The sequence below is a fragment of the Entelurus aequoreus genome, linkage group LG10 (assembly GCF_033978785.1).
Source record: "Entelurus aequoreus isolate RoL-2023_Sb linkage group LG10, RoL_Eaeq_v1.1, whole genome shotgun sequence".
Lineage (NCBI taxonomy): Eukaryota > Metazoa > Chordata > Actinopteri > Syngnathiformes > Syngnathidae > Entelurus > Entelurus aequoreus.
The window spans coordinates 10,144,327-10,160,206 of NC_084740.1; the positions used below are offsets into that span (position 1 = coordinate 10,144,327).

General features: G+C 40.4%; 1 protein-coding gene across 4 annotated transcripts in view; it reads left to right on the forward strand.

Annotated features, from left to right (window-relative positions):
• The window catches only part of gucy2f (guanylate cyclase 2F, retinal), a 71,901-nt gene that overhangs the window by 14,440 nt on the left and 41,581 nt on the right, over window positions 1-15,880 (forward strand). For 3 of the 4 annotated variants that reach the window (XM_062059995.1, XM_062059998.1, XM_062059997.1), the window contains exon 1: window positions 14,608-15,846. In XM_062059995.1, coding sequence (XP_061915979.1) covers window positions 15,105-15,846 — 742 coding nt within the window. In that variant the 5' untranslated portion in view covers window positions 14,608-15,104. Of the gene's footprint in view, window positions 1-14,607; window positions 15,847-15,880 lie in introns of those variants that run through there. The other variant, XM_062059996.1, reaches the window with a different exon arrangement.

Consider the following 15,880-nt stretch of genomic DNA (forward strand, 5'->3'; position numbering starts at 1 on the left):
TAAACTATCAGACTGCGTGGTCGGTAGTAGTGGGTTTCAGTAGGCCTTTAAATACAAGTGTTTTCAGCCTAGATTTGATCATTGCCAACGTTGAGGCCTGTCTCACATCTGCTGAAAGACTATTCCAGATTTTAGGAACATAAAAGACAGCCTCACCATGTTTCTTCTTGACTGTGCTGGGCACCAACAAGAGACCCCTCCTTGAGGTTCTCAGAGGCCGAGATGGTTCATATGGTTCTAATATGTCAAAGATATATACTTTTGCACAGCATCAAGGGTTGGAATTGGGGGTTAAATCACCAAAAATGATTCCCGCTGCTGCCCACTGCTCCCCTCACCTCCCAGGGGGTGATCAAGGGTGATGGGTCAAATGCAGAGAATAAGTTTGGCACACCTTAGTGTGTGTGTGACAATCATTGGTACTTTAACTTTTTTACACAAGCAGAGCTGTTTGAAAGTATATTCTCTGAGTAACAGGAAGCCAGTGGAGTGACCTAAGCACTGGACTAATATGGTCATATTCCCTTGTACTATAGTCAGGACTCGAGCAGCAGCATTCTCTGAGTAACAGGAAGCCAGTGGAGTGACCTAAGCACTGGACTAATATGGTCATATTCCCTTGTACTATAGTCAGGACTCGAGCAGCAGCATTCTGGACGTTTAGAGAGCCTATAGTGAGAAGGCCATTAGAGTAATCTAACCCACTGGAAAGGAAGGCATAACTTTATCTTTCTAGGTCTGCTTTGGACACTATTCCTCTGATTTTTGGCGATGTTTTTAAGTGATAAAAAGCTGCTGATGTTAGTGACTTAATGTGCCTTGTAAAGTTCAAGTCTAAGTCCATTATTACCCCTAGATTTCTACCGTGATTATAAGGTTTCAGGAAGAGGGTCTCAAGGTAACTACTATTGGGTCGCTTGCTTTTGTGGGCCACAGACAATGATTTCAATTGTGTCTGAAGAAATTAGCTGAAGAAAGTGAATCAACAGGCCGACGTTCACCATGTCAGTGACACATAAATCTGAGTGTCATCTACATAGTTGTGGTAAAACAGGTTAAATCTGCTGGTCAGTGGCAGATTCGAGTCCTGAGGAACTCGCCAGGTCAGAGAATTTGGGGAAAATTGAGGAATCTATCGATTAGTTTGTTGGGTTAATCAAATAATTGGACAAAACACACTTTAGACTCGACCCACATAGTCTATTTTGGGGAAAATAGTTTAAATGAACAACACTTTTTCTTCTTCAACATTGAAATAATGTGAGTATTGATCAAATAAAATAGTTTTAAAACTTGTGGCCGCCACACAGATCATGGAACCCACATACCATCGTTCTCATGTGCGCGCAATTGCAAAGGCGGTGCAAAAACTATGTTTGTGTATTAAAACTTCGAGGTACTTAGTGCAGTCCGGATTCTATCCATTTTTATTAGTTACTCTCGAACGATTAATCAAGGCAACGGAATATACACTGAAGCGTTTTTCCTAGTCAAATAAATCGATTAATCGTTGCAGACCATAGTGTGGATGGTTGTTTGTTCCAACCAGGTTCCAGGGATGACCCTGCCTCGAGCCCCAGTCAGCTAGGAGGTGACCAAATTTGTCCCGCCGAGTCGTTTTGTTTGTCCCGCCAAGGGGTGGCTACCCAAACTGAATACATACTGTATTCATATTGACATCTTTCAAGCTCACACAATTATTGAAGGTATGTTCACACGTCTAATTAATTGCCATATATTGAACTTGATGATCTCCACATCTTTAAATACAGTATTGTGGCATGGGGCTGAATTCCTCACTCATGGTGCTGTTGTACGCATAACAGGCACATTTTCACTTTGGCCCTTGGGGGCCAAAAGCTTGGGCACCCCCGGGCGAGCGAGGGATGCTTGGAGTTGTTTAAGGTTGTATTAGAACATTCAAACCATACATAGATGCCCCATTTAAGATTCAACTACTTTACTAATCCAGACATAGGCAAGCTATTGTCCGCCGAGCTTCTAAATCCTGCCCCCCAAACACTTCCAAAGTATTTTAAATTAAACCTTAAACGTCAAAGCTGCAGCTGACAAAATGTTTTGCAATACTGTTTTTAAATGACTGCAAATCTTGAACTGTCAAATAAATTCAAATCGTTTCTGAAGCAATATATGGGTCATTACGGTAATCACAACGACTCTGTGACAGACGATTTGATACAAAGCATAATCGGGGGAAGCTGGATGGAGCCTGTGGGACAAAAGAGGGATAAAGAAGCAATATTTACAAAGTTTTGAAAAAAATGTATAGTTTATTTAACCTGACTCTCGCCAGATCCTTGTAGTTCGCTGAGCTCCGCACAAGGATCTGGGCTCGAGGGCCATGCAAACTCCTTCAAGATAGCAAAAAAAAAATGAACCAATCAGGATCGCCGGGCAGGATTTCATAAATGTGACGTAGCGCCGAAGTGACAGTTTGATTCAAACAACAAAGGCGACACGCAGCGAGGAGTCGTGTGCTGACATTGATTCTGCATATTTTCTTTGCATAAACGACATCGACATTGCTGCGTTGTTTCAGTAAAAGTCCTCAAACTTTTCGCTCCGTCGTTATCCAATACGTCAGCTGTTGTGTTTTGGATTTCCCAGCGTCGCTCTCATCAGCGTCACGGGTTGATTTGGATGTGAGTGGTGGAAGTAGCACGTCATTCAAGATAACGGACAAGTGGTTTATCCAATCACATACAATTTTTTTTTTTTTACAAGGCCCCGCCTTCTGAAATACATCTCCTTTTGAGAAGTCCCAGATCCTTGTGTGGACCTCAGCGAACTACAAGGATCTGGCGAGAGTCAGGTTATAGTTTATGTAGTGGTGTCAAACAATTACATTTTCTAATTGGATTAATCACACTGTTGTATTTTGATTATCGCAGTTAAATTACTTGTGTTCAAACTCGTTTTAATTTTTTTAATGTTTTACTTGAATTATTTATTTAATCAACATTTTGCAACAGTTTTATCTAATTTGCCATTGGGTGTATTTTGAATGGGTTATGGGTGGGTAATACTTGTATAGCGCTTTTCTACCTTCAAGGTACTCAAAGCGCTATGACACTATTTCCACATTCACTCATTCACACACTGATGGCGGGAACTGCCATGCAAGGCGCTTACCACGATCCATCAGGAGCAAGGGTGAAGTGTCTTGCTCAAGGACACAACGTACGTGACTTGGTTGGTAGAAGGTGGGGATCGAACCAGGAACCCTCAGGTTGCTGGCACGGCCACTCTCCCAACTGCGCCACGCCGCCCGTGAAATTTGCCCGGGAGCGCACCAGTTAAAGTCTCTCACTCATCTGTGCACCGACATTTGCATTGACCTGATCACTGGCCGTAAAACTGCACACACCTTTAAGGTGACCATCCACAGTTAAGGAAAAGGAGCATGAGCACTCAAAATACATTGCACCATTAATCTGCATGATTAATACAATAATGTTTTGTGGTTGATCACATGAGTTACAGCATTAACTTTGACAGCCCTAATTTCATCGGACATGTGGCTGTTTTTTTTTATTTTTTACAGTTAGTTTTTTGTCACATTTCTGCTGCGTTTTTGCTTGATTGCAAAATGTGTACAAGGTCAAGGGGGGAATGTTCAGTCACTCATTGTAGTCATTGTTTTATAATTCAGGGTACATATCCCTAGAGGGGGTGGGGGTTACCCACATATGCGGTCCTCTCCAAGGTTTCTCATAGTCATTCCCATCGACGTACCACTGGGGTGAGTTTTTCCTTGCCCTTATGTGGGCTCTGTACCGAGGATGTCGTTGTGGCTTGTGCAGCCCTTTGAGACACTTGTGATTTAGGGCTGTATAAATAAACATTGATTGATTTATTGACATATTGTAAAGCCTAAATCCTGTGTTCATTCTTATTATTATTATTTTGTGAAAACCTTTAAAATATAATACATTTTTTTGATATGGTCTGTCATAATACCCACATATAACACTTTTAGCAGGCATGCAATACTTGTGTCTTTGGCCGGAAAGTAAAAAGTGTGATTGTCAACAGTAACAGTAACTATTCAGACATGAAATGTACTCTGTTACTCTATATCAGGGGTGTCTAAAGTTTTTTGTTTTTTTTACAGAGGGCAGCATACTGAAAATTCTAAGAATGCAAAGATCATTTAAATGTTTTCATCTTGTTAAAAAAAATACTAAAAAAACTAATGTCAAAATAACAAGCTAACTCATGTGATTAATCACCAAAAAATGCATTAATCGCAAATTGGTTGTGCCATTTATTTTGACCGTGCATGCTCTTGTACCGTAACCGCAGATCAGGCCTGGCCCTAACCAATCTGGCGCCCTAGGCAAGATTTTAGGTGGCGCCTATGGCGCCACATTAGTACCAGTGTGACGCCATATAGGCGCCCCCCCACATCGGCAGTGAAGTGTATATACTCACAAGAAACCGAATAGCTTTGTCTTTGACCTTTTTTTTACTTAAAGAAAGCAAATTAACAATCAGAATAGTTAAAAAGATTTAAAAAAATATGAATAAATAAATGAATACAAAAAATAAAAAATTAATATATGAAATACAATATTTTTTACATACATAAACACAAAATAAAACGTGTCAACAAGTTGCATAAAATGAATTAAAAATACAATATAAATAAGGCACTGCACAAAACAAGATATCAAACCAGTATGACTTTAACAACTTCATTACAAAAAAAGGGGATCCAACAGAGTTCTCTATTTGTGCTTTTTAATATTGCATTAACTAGAATGACTTACAAATTACTGTACACCAGGGAGTACTGTAATTACCTAACGTTACATTATTATTTTCCATAACAATTTAGCCCCCTCCACAATATTAACCCGACGTTAAAACAGAACTAGCTATTTATTGATTAGCAATTGCCGAATCATGTAACATTAGCTTAATGCTAAAAAGCCAGGTTACTATCACATTCTGTAACAGACAAATAATTTAATGTAAGCTAACGTTACCTACCTGCTACCTCTGTCTTTTTCTCGTTTCTCCTCTTCTTTTCTATTTTTTATTCCCTGGGCACCTGACAGTTTTGGCCGTTTTGACATATTGTGTTGATTTTTTGATGTGGTAAGAGTCATGATACGGGAAGGGAGGGGGCGCACCGTGGGGGGGGGGGGGGGGGGTAATGTTGTAACAAATAATATTTCTATTAAATAGGCTTTACTTTGCATTGTAATTAACGTGGGATTATTTTTTGTATTTAGAAATAATGGTACCAATTTTTTTTTTTTTTTCTCCAACATTTGTGGCACTGGCTTGGCGCCCCCTGATGGACGGCGCCCTTAGCATTTGCCTATACGGCCTATGCCACGGGCCGGCCCTGGCCTCCAATGACTGTTGGGTCACTGCTGGTCGTAAATGCATTCATCCAGATAATTTTCCGGGAAAATCCGTCAATACAGCCGTTTATACAGATACCAAATGGTTTCAGTTTGTCATAAGAGTCAAAGTGCCAAATATAATTGGGCCCTTTTGCGAAATAGTTTCGACGATGGAGCCGTCTCCTTCCTCTGAGTTCAACACCCCTTGGGTCAAGTTCTTTAAGAATTAAGCGCACCTCTTCTTTCTTGACGTGTAATCCATCCTCCTTGCATTTAGTGTACATCCACCTATATCCACACAGCTGGCCACTTCTTTGTAACTGCTGGTGAATGAAATCTACCACGCATGAATAAATAAATGAATACAAAAAATGAAAAATAAATATATGAAATACAATATTTTTTACATACATGAACACAAAATAAAACGTGTCAACAAGTTGCATAAAATAAATTAAAAATACAATATAAATAAGGCACTGCACAAAACAAGATATCAAACCAGTATGACTTTAACAACTTCATTACAAAAAAAGGGGATCCAACAGAGTTCTCTATTTGTGCTTTTTAATATTGCATTAACTAGAATGACTTACAAATTACTGTACACCAGGGAGTACTGTAATTACCTAACGTTACATTATTATTTTCCATAACAATTTAGCCCCCTCCACAATATTAACCCGACGTTAAAACAGAACTAGCTATTTATTGATTAGCAATTGCCGAATCATGTCTTAAAGCCAGGTTACTATCACATTCTGTAACAGACAAATAATTTAATGTAGGCTATAACGTTACCTACCTGCTACCTCTGTCTTTTTCTCGTTTCTCCTCCTATTCCTTTCTCTTTTTTCTTCTCTGGGCACCTGACAATTTTGGCCGTTTTGACATCTTGTGTTGATTTTTTGATGTGGTGACGTCCAAAAAGAGTCATGATACGGAGGGGGCGCACCGTGCGGGGGGTCGGGGGGGGCGTAATGTTGTAACAAATAATATTTCTTTTAAATAGGCTTTACATTGCATTTTAATTAACGTGGGATTATTTTTTGTATTAGAAATAAAATAAAAAAATGTCTCCAACATTTGTGGTACTGGCGTGGCGCCCCCTCATGGACGGCGCCCTTCATTTGCCTATACGGCCTATGCCATGGGCCGGCCCTGCCGCAGATGGTTACCTGCGGGGCGGCACAGGTTGTTTAAAGGCCTACTGAAATGATTTTTTTTTTATTTAAACGGGAATAGCAGATCCATTCTATGTGTCATACTTGATCATTTCGTGATATTGCCATATTTTTGCTGAAAGGATTTAGTAGAGAAAATCGACGATAAAGTTGGCAACTTTTGCTCGCTGATAAAAAAAAGCCTTGCCTGTACCGGAAGTAGCGTGACGTCACAGGAGCTAGTATTCCTCACAATTCCCCGTTGTTTACAATGGAGCGAGAGAGATTCGGACCAAGAAAGTGATGATTACCCCATTAATTTGAGCGAGGATGAAAGATTCGTAGATGAGGAACGTTACAGTGAAGGACTTGAGAGACAGTGATGGACGTATCTTTTTTCGCTCTGACCGTAACTTAGGTACAAGCTGGCTCATTGGATTCCACACTCTCCTTTTTCTATTGTGGATCACAGATTTGTATTTTAAACCACCTCGGATACTATATCCTCTTGAAAATGAGAGACGAGAACGCGAAATGGACATTCAGTGCCTTTTATCTCCACGACAATACATCGGCGAAATGCTTTAGCTACGAGCTAACGTGATAGCATCTTGCTTTAACTGCATATAGAAACAAAAGAAATAAACCCCTGACTGGAAGTATAGATAGAAGATCAACAATACTATTAAACCGTGGACATGTAAATACACGGTTAATGCTTTCCAGGCTGGCGAAGGTTAACAATGCTGTGCTAAGGACGCCATTGAAGCTAACTTAGCAACCGGAATTGCACAGAGCTATGCTAAAAACATTAGCTCTCCACCTACGCCAGCCAGCCCTCATTTGCTCATCAACACCCGTGCTCACCTGCGTTCCAGCGATCGGCAGAAGGACGAAGGACTTCACCCGATGCGTTTGGCGGCCCGGAGACGTATGAAGTCAAGGTGAAGTCGGCGGCTAGCGCGGCTAGCGCTCCAACAAAGTCCTCCTGGTTGTGTTGCTGTAGTCCGCTGCTAATTCACTGATCCCACCTACAACTGTCTTCTTTGCATCCTTCATTGTTCATTAAACAAATTGCAAAAGATGTCCAAAATACTGTGGAATTATGAAATGAAACAGAGCTTTTTGTATAGGATTCTACGGGGTACCATAACTTCCGTTACTCGGACTTCGTCACGCGCATACGTCATCATACCGCGACGCTTCAGCCGGATATTTCCCGGGAATTTTAAAATGTCACTTTATAAGTTAACCCGGCCGTATTGGCATGTGTTGCAATGTTAAGATTTCATCATTGATATATAAACTATCAGACTGCGTGGTCGGTAGTAGTGGCTTTCAGTAGGCCTTTAACGGTCAGTAATCAGGTCAACGCAAGCGTTGGAACAAAGTCAACCGTGACGGAACTTTAGATGATTTATCAATCAATCAAACTTTATTTATAAAGCGCCATTCATACATAAAATAAATGCAACACAAAATGCTTTACAGACTTAAAAACAGGAGAGACAGGCAAGAAGTGGAACTAAGAGAAGAGCACTGACCAGGAAATTACGGTAACACAGAAACTGACGTGACAGATCGTCACAAAGTGCATTGAAGGTAAACATTTAAGACATGTTCCTTTGTGATATTCTGATAAGATTGCATTTGTCATAACCTGTGATTAATCATGATTAATCCAAATTCACAAGTGCGATTAATCTGATGTTTAAAAAAATATATTTTGACATCTGGTTTGTGTGGTAGGTTACAAAGCCTATTATTATCAGTTATTAGTATCAACATGTCAGCTTTTCCTCATTACATCGTTTTAAGGGGCGGCGTGGCGAAGTTGGTAGAGTGGCCGTGCCAGCAATCGGAGGGTTGCTGGTTACTGGGGTTCGATCCCCACCTTCTACCATCCTAGTCACGTCCGTTGTGTCCTTGGGCAAGACACTTCACCCTTGCTCCTGATGGCTGCAGGTTAGCGCCTTGCATGGCAGCTCCTGCCATCAGTGTGTGAATGGGTGTGTGAATGGGTGAATGTGGAAATACTGTCAAAGTGCTTTGAGTACCTTGAAGGTAGAAAAGCGCTATACAAGTATAACCCATTTATTATTTACTTACACTTTTTTTGGTTTGATTTTATTTTGACAATTTTCTCCAGGCCAACTAACCTTGAGCGGCAAGCCACAAACTGCCCCCCGGGCCACACTTTGGACACCCCTGCGCTTATACCTCTGCCTTTCATTTAACATTAAATTACAAAGGCACATATCGGAGTCATCCGGTGAACCACTATCTTGTCCACAATATTGCACATTTGCTTGAAAAGAAATCCAAAAAACGCCACTTTTTTCCATCATTTTCCCATTTTCTCATAGAGGTGCGTAAACCCCGCCTCAGGGATGAGATGTGGTGTGTTCACTGCTCGCTGGCTGCTGAGTCATCAATTCAATCCTCTATTCCTGGATGAATGCAGTGGTGTCAAGGTGTTACATTTAAGAGGCTCACGAGCTTACCTGGGATATGGGTCAACAAAGGTGGAATCGCTTTGCGGCGCCATAGAGAATATTTGGAAGGTGTAGTGCGCCTTGAAAATGTACAATAACGCGGCGTGCTTTTGAACACGCGTGAGAAGAAAGAGGCAGGGGGACAAAAAGGAGGCAGAAGGGAGGGAACGATAAGGTTTAGGTTTGGTGTGTGTTTTAATGCCGCCATTGTTTCAGTGTCACCATGCTTGGTGGATTGTTGTGTCTTCTAAAAAGCCTTCCCCCAAATGACTGACACAGGCAAAAAGGCAGCAACCCTCCGGGGACTCCAGGCAGGGAGAGTCCTTCGTTATCTTTAATTACTCCCGCTCCACCGCCGAGGTTCAATTTCATTTAATCTGCACAACCTGCTGCTCTGTTGGCGTGTAAGAGCAATTAAAGCACAGTTCAGGTGTCCCTTGCCGTGTAGCTGAAGGATGTTTACCAACTCTTAAAGTGCGTATTTGTTATACAAAGTTAGAAGAATTATTCTCTTTTGAACATCCAACTGTTCGATGTTTCAGGAGTTTTTGCACAACCTGCTGTTATATCAAGGACCTAAAGAGATCCATGAATTAGCCAATAAATTCCCTGCATGGTTCAATTACAATTGGTATTCAAACAGTCCTCTTCACTGCTGTTCATATTTGGATCTCATGAGACCAAGACAACACCTAAAATGTATCAATAGTGCCTCATTTTCATCGATGGGCAGTAACAAGCTACATGTAGCTAAGCTACGTAGCTTAACTACCTTTTCCAGTAGCTTAGCTACTTTTTTAACAAGTAGCTTTTCCTGTAGCTCAGCTACATTTAGACCCATGTAGCTAGGTAGCTTACATCAAACTACAAGCTACAAAGAGAGAAAATGGACTCCGAATCCAGGTCCCCCAAAAATATGGAGAAAATACAATGATCTGTATGAATGAGAACATCTATACATACGGAGAAAATCCATAATGATTGGTTGGTGTTTGTATGATGAGTCACAATTGACTAAGGTTAGGGCGAAACAGAGGCAAGATAAGGCGGGTCATCAAAACTAGTAAGCAAAATCGCACACTCATGTCACATGATGACGAGGGAGTCAGAGACAGAGGGATGCTTCAAGCTGATGACCCAAAAAAAAAACATACTTGAACATGGCAGAGGGATTCTCTCCCGCAGATTAGAGACGACGTGCAGGAACCCCGCAATAATGTGTGTACTTAGCTATATTTGGACAAATGTATGCATTTAGAGAAAACAATGCCCAAACCCTTAGTTTTTAGTTTACTCGACATTAAGTTAAGTTAAGTTCATTAAAAGTAGTACTGCACATAACCATTACCAACTGTTCCAAAACAACACACAAGTTATTGGGTTTTTTTTGTATCAAGATATAGATAGATAATGTTTTTTACTGTGGGCAGAGAAAATTAATAACTTTATAGGGGTGGGCCAAAGAAAAGGCAGACTAAATAAATACATAAATAAAACAATATAAAAACAATTACATAGAAAATAGTAATTAATGAAAATGTAAGTGGACCAGCAGCACGCACAACCATGTGTGCTTCAAGGACTGTATCCCTTGCAGACTGTTTTGTTTTATATTGTAGGAACCAGAATATTGAGAACAGAAAGACACAACCCCTTTTGTGTGGGTGAGTGTGGATGGGGGAGGGAGTTGGTTTTTTTTGGGTTGGTGCACTAGTTGTAAGTGTATCTTGTGTTTTTTTATGTTGATTTACCGGTAATTAAAAAAATTAAAAAAATACAATATATATATAAATACATACAGTGGAGTGCGGGAGTTTTAGGGTGTCCCCAGCTAAATGACAGATCGTTAATAGTAACGGACTCTTATTGAGACCATTTGTACACTCTCAGTTACATTAACATTGTAAATGCTGTTAAATGTAGCTTTGATGTAGCAAGCTACTTTTGTTGTGTAGCTTGTAGTGTACCTTGCTACAATTCTCGGGATAGCTTCCCCTGTAGCTTAGCTGCATTTCATGGAGGGGAACTTGTAGCTTATCTTACTACATTTTCCAAGTAGCTTGCCAATCACTGCTCGCCTTTGCCAGTTTTCAAACAGGAAGTTCTCAAAGGGAAGTGGCCGCTGAGCTTGGGCAGAGGTTCTTAACCTTTTATATGGCCCGGGAATGGCTGGAAATAACATGCGTCAAAGTACCTTTTTTCTTTTTTTCTTAATGTATTTCCATTTTGACAGAGAAATTATATACTGCATTAAATTGCATAGCATTTAAACTTTATTATCATCCAATACTGCAACAAATATTATATTATCATATTTTCCAAACAATTTTTGGTCAAAATATAAGTATCAGCTTGACTTATGATTGCAAAGCAAGATATCCATCATATTGTACACTGTAAAAATGACAACAGATTTTACAGTAACATTTACCTTGGTTTTCACTGCATATTATTATAAATTTAAAAAAAAACTCAACTACTGTTTTTTTTTGGTAAAATTCTGTCGACTGAGCTACCAGTCTTTTACCATAAAATCTAAGGTTGTTGTTTTTACAGTATATTACTGTAAATGTAAAAAAGCTACCACATTTTTTTGTAGTATAAAACTAACAACTCAGTTGTCAAAATTAAAAGAAAACAAAAAAACATTGGTACTGTTTTTCTTTTAACAGTAATGTGTTATCAAAACCATCGTAAATTTTACAGCAAAATTCTGGTGGCTAAGCTGCCAGGCTTTTTGTCCGTAAAAAACAGTGGTATTGTTGTTCTATTTACCATAATATGTTGGGGGAAAAAACACTGTACATTTTACGGTAAAATGAGTGAGTTGCCAGTTTTTACTGTAAAATCTACTTTTTTTTTTTACAGTGTACATAAAAAAAAATATAATAATCAAATGCAGAGGCAAATTTGTATATTATTTGCGGTTAGAAGCCATAACTACGACGTGGCCCTTAATGAAAACAAGTTCAACACCCGTGGCTTAGTTTTACGAGCAGGTTGCATCAGGCTGGAAGAGTCGCAGAAAGGTGATTTTGCTGTTCAGTTTCTTGTTAGAGAACATCAGTAAACACTGAAGATTTTAAAGAAGTTCAAATGTATGCATCCCTAACTTTTAATGAGGAGTGTACTCAGAAAATGTCAAATTAAGTTCACCTGGAAAGGTTATGGACCATTTTAGGCTCATCCTAAAATTTATACCGAAAGTCCTAATATCCCTAACTTTATGTGAGTAGTTGTGATGTCCATCTGCCCATTTCCCAATTTAGGCTTATTGTATTTAACCATCCGCAATTGGTGTGTAATGAGACAGAGTAAAGTTATCAACACCTCATATTGAAGAGTGCATCAATCATTACATCGGGTGTAATTCTTGGGGCATTCAATCTGTTCAGTTTGTCTCAGGAGACGTTTTGCCTCTCATCAGAGCAGGCTTCACCAGTTCATGCTCATAGTTCAGTCCGACTTTGATCGGACAGATCTAATCTGATTTTGATTAGGCAGCTCGAATCTGACTTGTAATTATTTGAGCTGTTCAGTTTGTCTTAAAGGCTTTGTAAAAACTGAACAGGTCTTAGATTTCGATTGGGCTGATCTAGTCTGACTTTGATTGGACGGATGTAATCTGAGTCGATCTGACCAATCTCACCCTATGAGCTGTTCAGTTTGTCTTCTTAGAAGACGTTTCGCCACTCGTATGAGCAGGCTCCATCAGTTCATGCTAACTTAGACTGGTCACATCTAGTTAGTCTAGATCTGACCTATCTCCAGGCAAAATGTCTTCTAAAATAAACTGAACAGTCCATTTGTGATGGACTGAATGCCCTATGAATGCAATGACCTGGGTGAATGAGACCATCCATAGACATCAGGCAACACTCTTTGAACTGAAAAACGACACAAATGTGACCATCTGACAATCAAATGGATTTTTTAAAAAGCCTGAAGAAGACAATCGCTGAAACACAACCACCATTTAATAATGCAATCAAGTTGGATCGAAAAATTACTTGAAGATCGATTTTTTTGTGGGTTTTATGGACCGATAAAAATAATTACTCTGGAAGGCATTCATTTATTGAAAGAAAGTGGGCATATTGGTTGTTGAATATCTACTTAAGTCTTTGTGCATTACTTTTGTTATACTTACCTTGGTATAAATAACTGTATTGGGGAAAACCCCAAGTTTGTCATTTATCTGCCTGATAGTCTGCATATATTTTTGGTTTTTCTCAGCAAGCAGTTGGATGGTTTGCAAATTACCTCACAAGTAGAACTCAGGCTGTTCAGATAGAAGGTTCCTCCTCGGACGTACTGCAAGTGAAAAAGGGTGTCCCTCAAGGTTCTGTGTTGGGCCCATTATTATTCACTATTTACATAAATAATCTTGGACAGAATATTCCAAACTCAACTTTCCATTTCTATGCTGATGATACTGTCATATACTGTACAGCACCCACTCCTGCTGAGGCCTTTAAATATCTACAACATGCATTTGACAAAGTACAAGAACAACTTTGCTATCTTCAACTGGTTTTAAATGCAGAGAAAACAAAATGTATGTTCTTTACCACATCAAAAACTGTAAGATCAGCACTGTATGAGAACATTTTAACAAGAAATGGGCAACAAATTATGTTAGTATGTGCTTTTAAATATTTAGGATGTTTAATTGATGACCACTTGAGTTTTAAGGAGCACATTCAGTATGTTGTAAAAAAACTGAAACTTTTACTGGGATTTTATTATAGAAACAAGTCTTGCTTTTCTTTTACTGTGAAACAGAAATTGGTGGAAACAACCTTCTTACCTGTTATTAACTATGGAGATGTGTTGTACATGAATGCTACTGCTGGTTGTCTCCACAAGCTGGATAGTGTGTACCACGGTGCACTGAGATTTATCACCAACTGCGCTCCCCTTACTCACCATTGCGTATTATACTCAATGGTTAACTGGACATCTTTAAGTGCTCGACGCCTCAATCATTGGTATGTTTTCATCTACAAAACCATTCTGGGTATCACTCCATCTTATCTGTCTTGTCTTTTAACAAAGAAACAAGGAAGTCACAATCTTCGTTCAATGAATGTTCTGCAATTTGTCGTCCCCAAAGTAAGAACTGAACTGGGCAAGAAAGCATTTAGGTTTTCAGCAGCGAAGGCTTGGAATAACCTACAATCGAATATTAAACTTCAAACCCTTGTTACGTTGAATGAGTTTAAAGCTTCTGTGAAAGGACTGCAGTCTACCTTGTCTGTATGCACATGTGTTATGTGAGCAAGTTTTAATGTCGTAAATGTGATGTTTTATGTATTTGTTTACTGTTTTTAATGTAACCTTGCTGTTGCCCTCTTGGCCAGGTCTCCCTTGGAAAAGAGATCTTTGATCTCAATGGGATTTTACCTGGTTAAATAAAGGCTAATAATAATATATGTTAAATGTTAAGAAAAAAAAGCCTTGTTGGCTAAGGGTTTTGGACAAGACTAAAGGCCTGATGTCAATCCTCTTACATCTCGCCTCGCTGAAAATGGATTAGCGAGTAACACCTACGTTTTGGCCCCACGGTCACTTTGGAGGATTTCATTGAATGAGCCTGTGGTAGACACCGTTGCTCCAATTTTAGGGCTAATTTATCCATTTAGATTGTTGTTTGTTTGTTATTAGAGATGAAGCTCGACAAGCACAGGTGTGTGCCAGCATCCAACTATGCTGCTGGTGTGCAGAGCTGGTAAAGGATCAAAGCAGGTTGCTGGCTGCAAGGGCGTAAGTAGCTCTCCAGGGTGCTGAAGTTGTCTCCAGACGCGCCCCGTCTCCCACCTGTCATTTTCAGCCTGACGTCCAAACGCTATGACTCGGTTGCGTTCACTCCGCAGCGGCTCCCCGGACCTCCAGGTTTTGAGGATGGTTAGGTGACACTCCTGGAGCGAAGTTGGATGATGGAGCTTTCCAGATGACGTGAGTCTTTTTTTTTTCTGTCCTAAGATTTTGTATGTCCTTTTTAGACATCACCGTCCAAACTGAAATGATCCTGCAGTGAACCTAAAGGGTCACTGGCAGCAAGGACAATGCAACATTTCCCAAGCAGTCTGAGAGGGTCACCATGGGAGTCCATCCATCCACGTGTGCCCATAATTAAAAGCAGGAAATCTTTACCGACGACGTCCTTTTATAACTCGCTGATATGGATCCTCTTTGGAGTGTTGACGTTCCCTTGCTGCATCCACTGTTTGATATTCAAAGTTGGGGTCTTGGGACCTTGGATCTGCGACCCTGTGTACTATAGGTCGTACCCTGCTGCCGCCGGCAGGCTCGCCGTGAGCAGGATTAACAAAGACCTCACATTGAATCTAGGCCTGGAAATGGACTTCATCATCCTGCAGGAGCCTTGTGAAACATCCAAAGCTCTAACTTCATTCATTCAATACGAGAATATTGCAGATGCGTTTGTGGGCCCTACTAATCCTGGATACTGTACCGCAGCAGCACTAATGGCCAAAAACTGGGACAAGTCCATCTTCTCGTACGGATGCGTCAACTTTGAGCTGGACCGCATCACCGGGTACCCGACGTTTTCCAGGACGGTGCCCTTTCCTTCCGAGGTGCTGTTCACCGTGCTGAAGTACTTCCGTTGGGCCAACATTGTGGTGGTCTCGTCCAACGAAGACATCTGGATGGACACAGCGGCGAGGGTGGCTGCTGCTATGAGGAAAAAGGGGCTTCCTGTCGCCCTGGTTACATCTGTGGGAATAAATGAGACCCAAGTTGAGAGCACACTGAGGCAGATCCAAGACGCAGGGGAGATAAGAGGTAAGTGGACTGACCCCCAAACTCTGATTTGTTT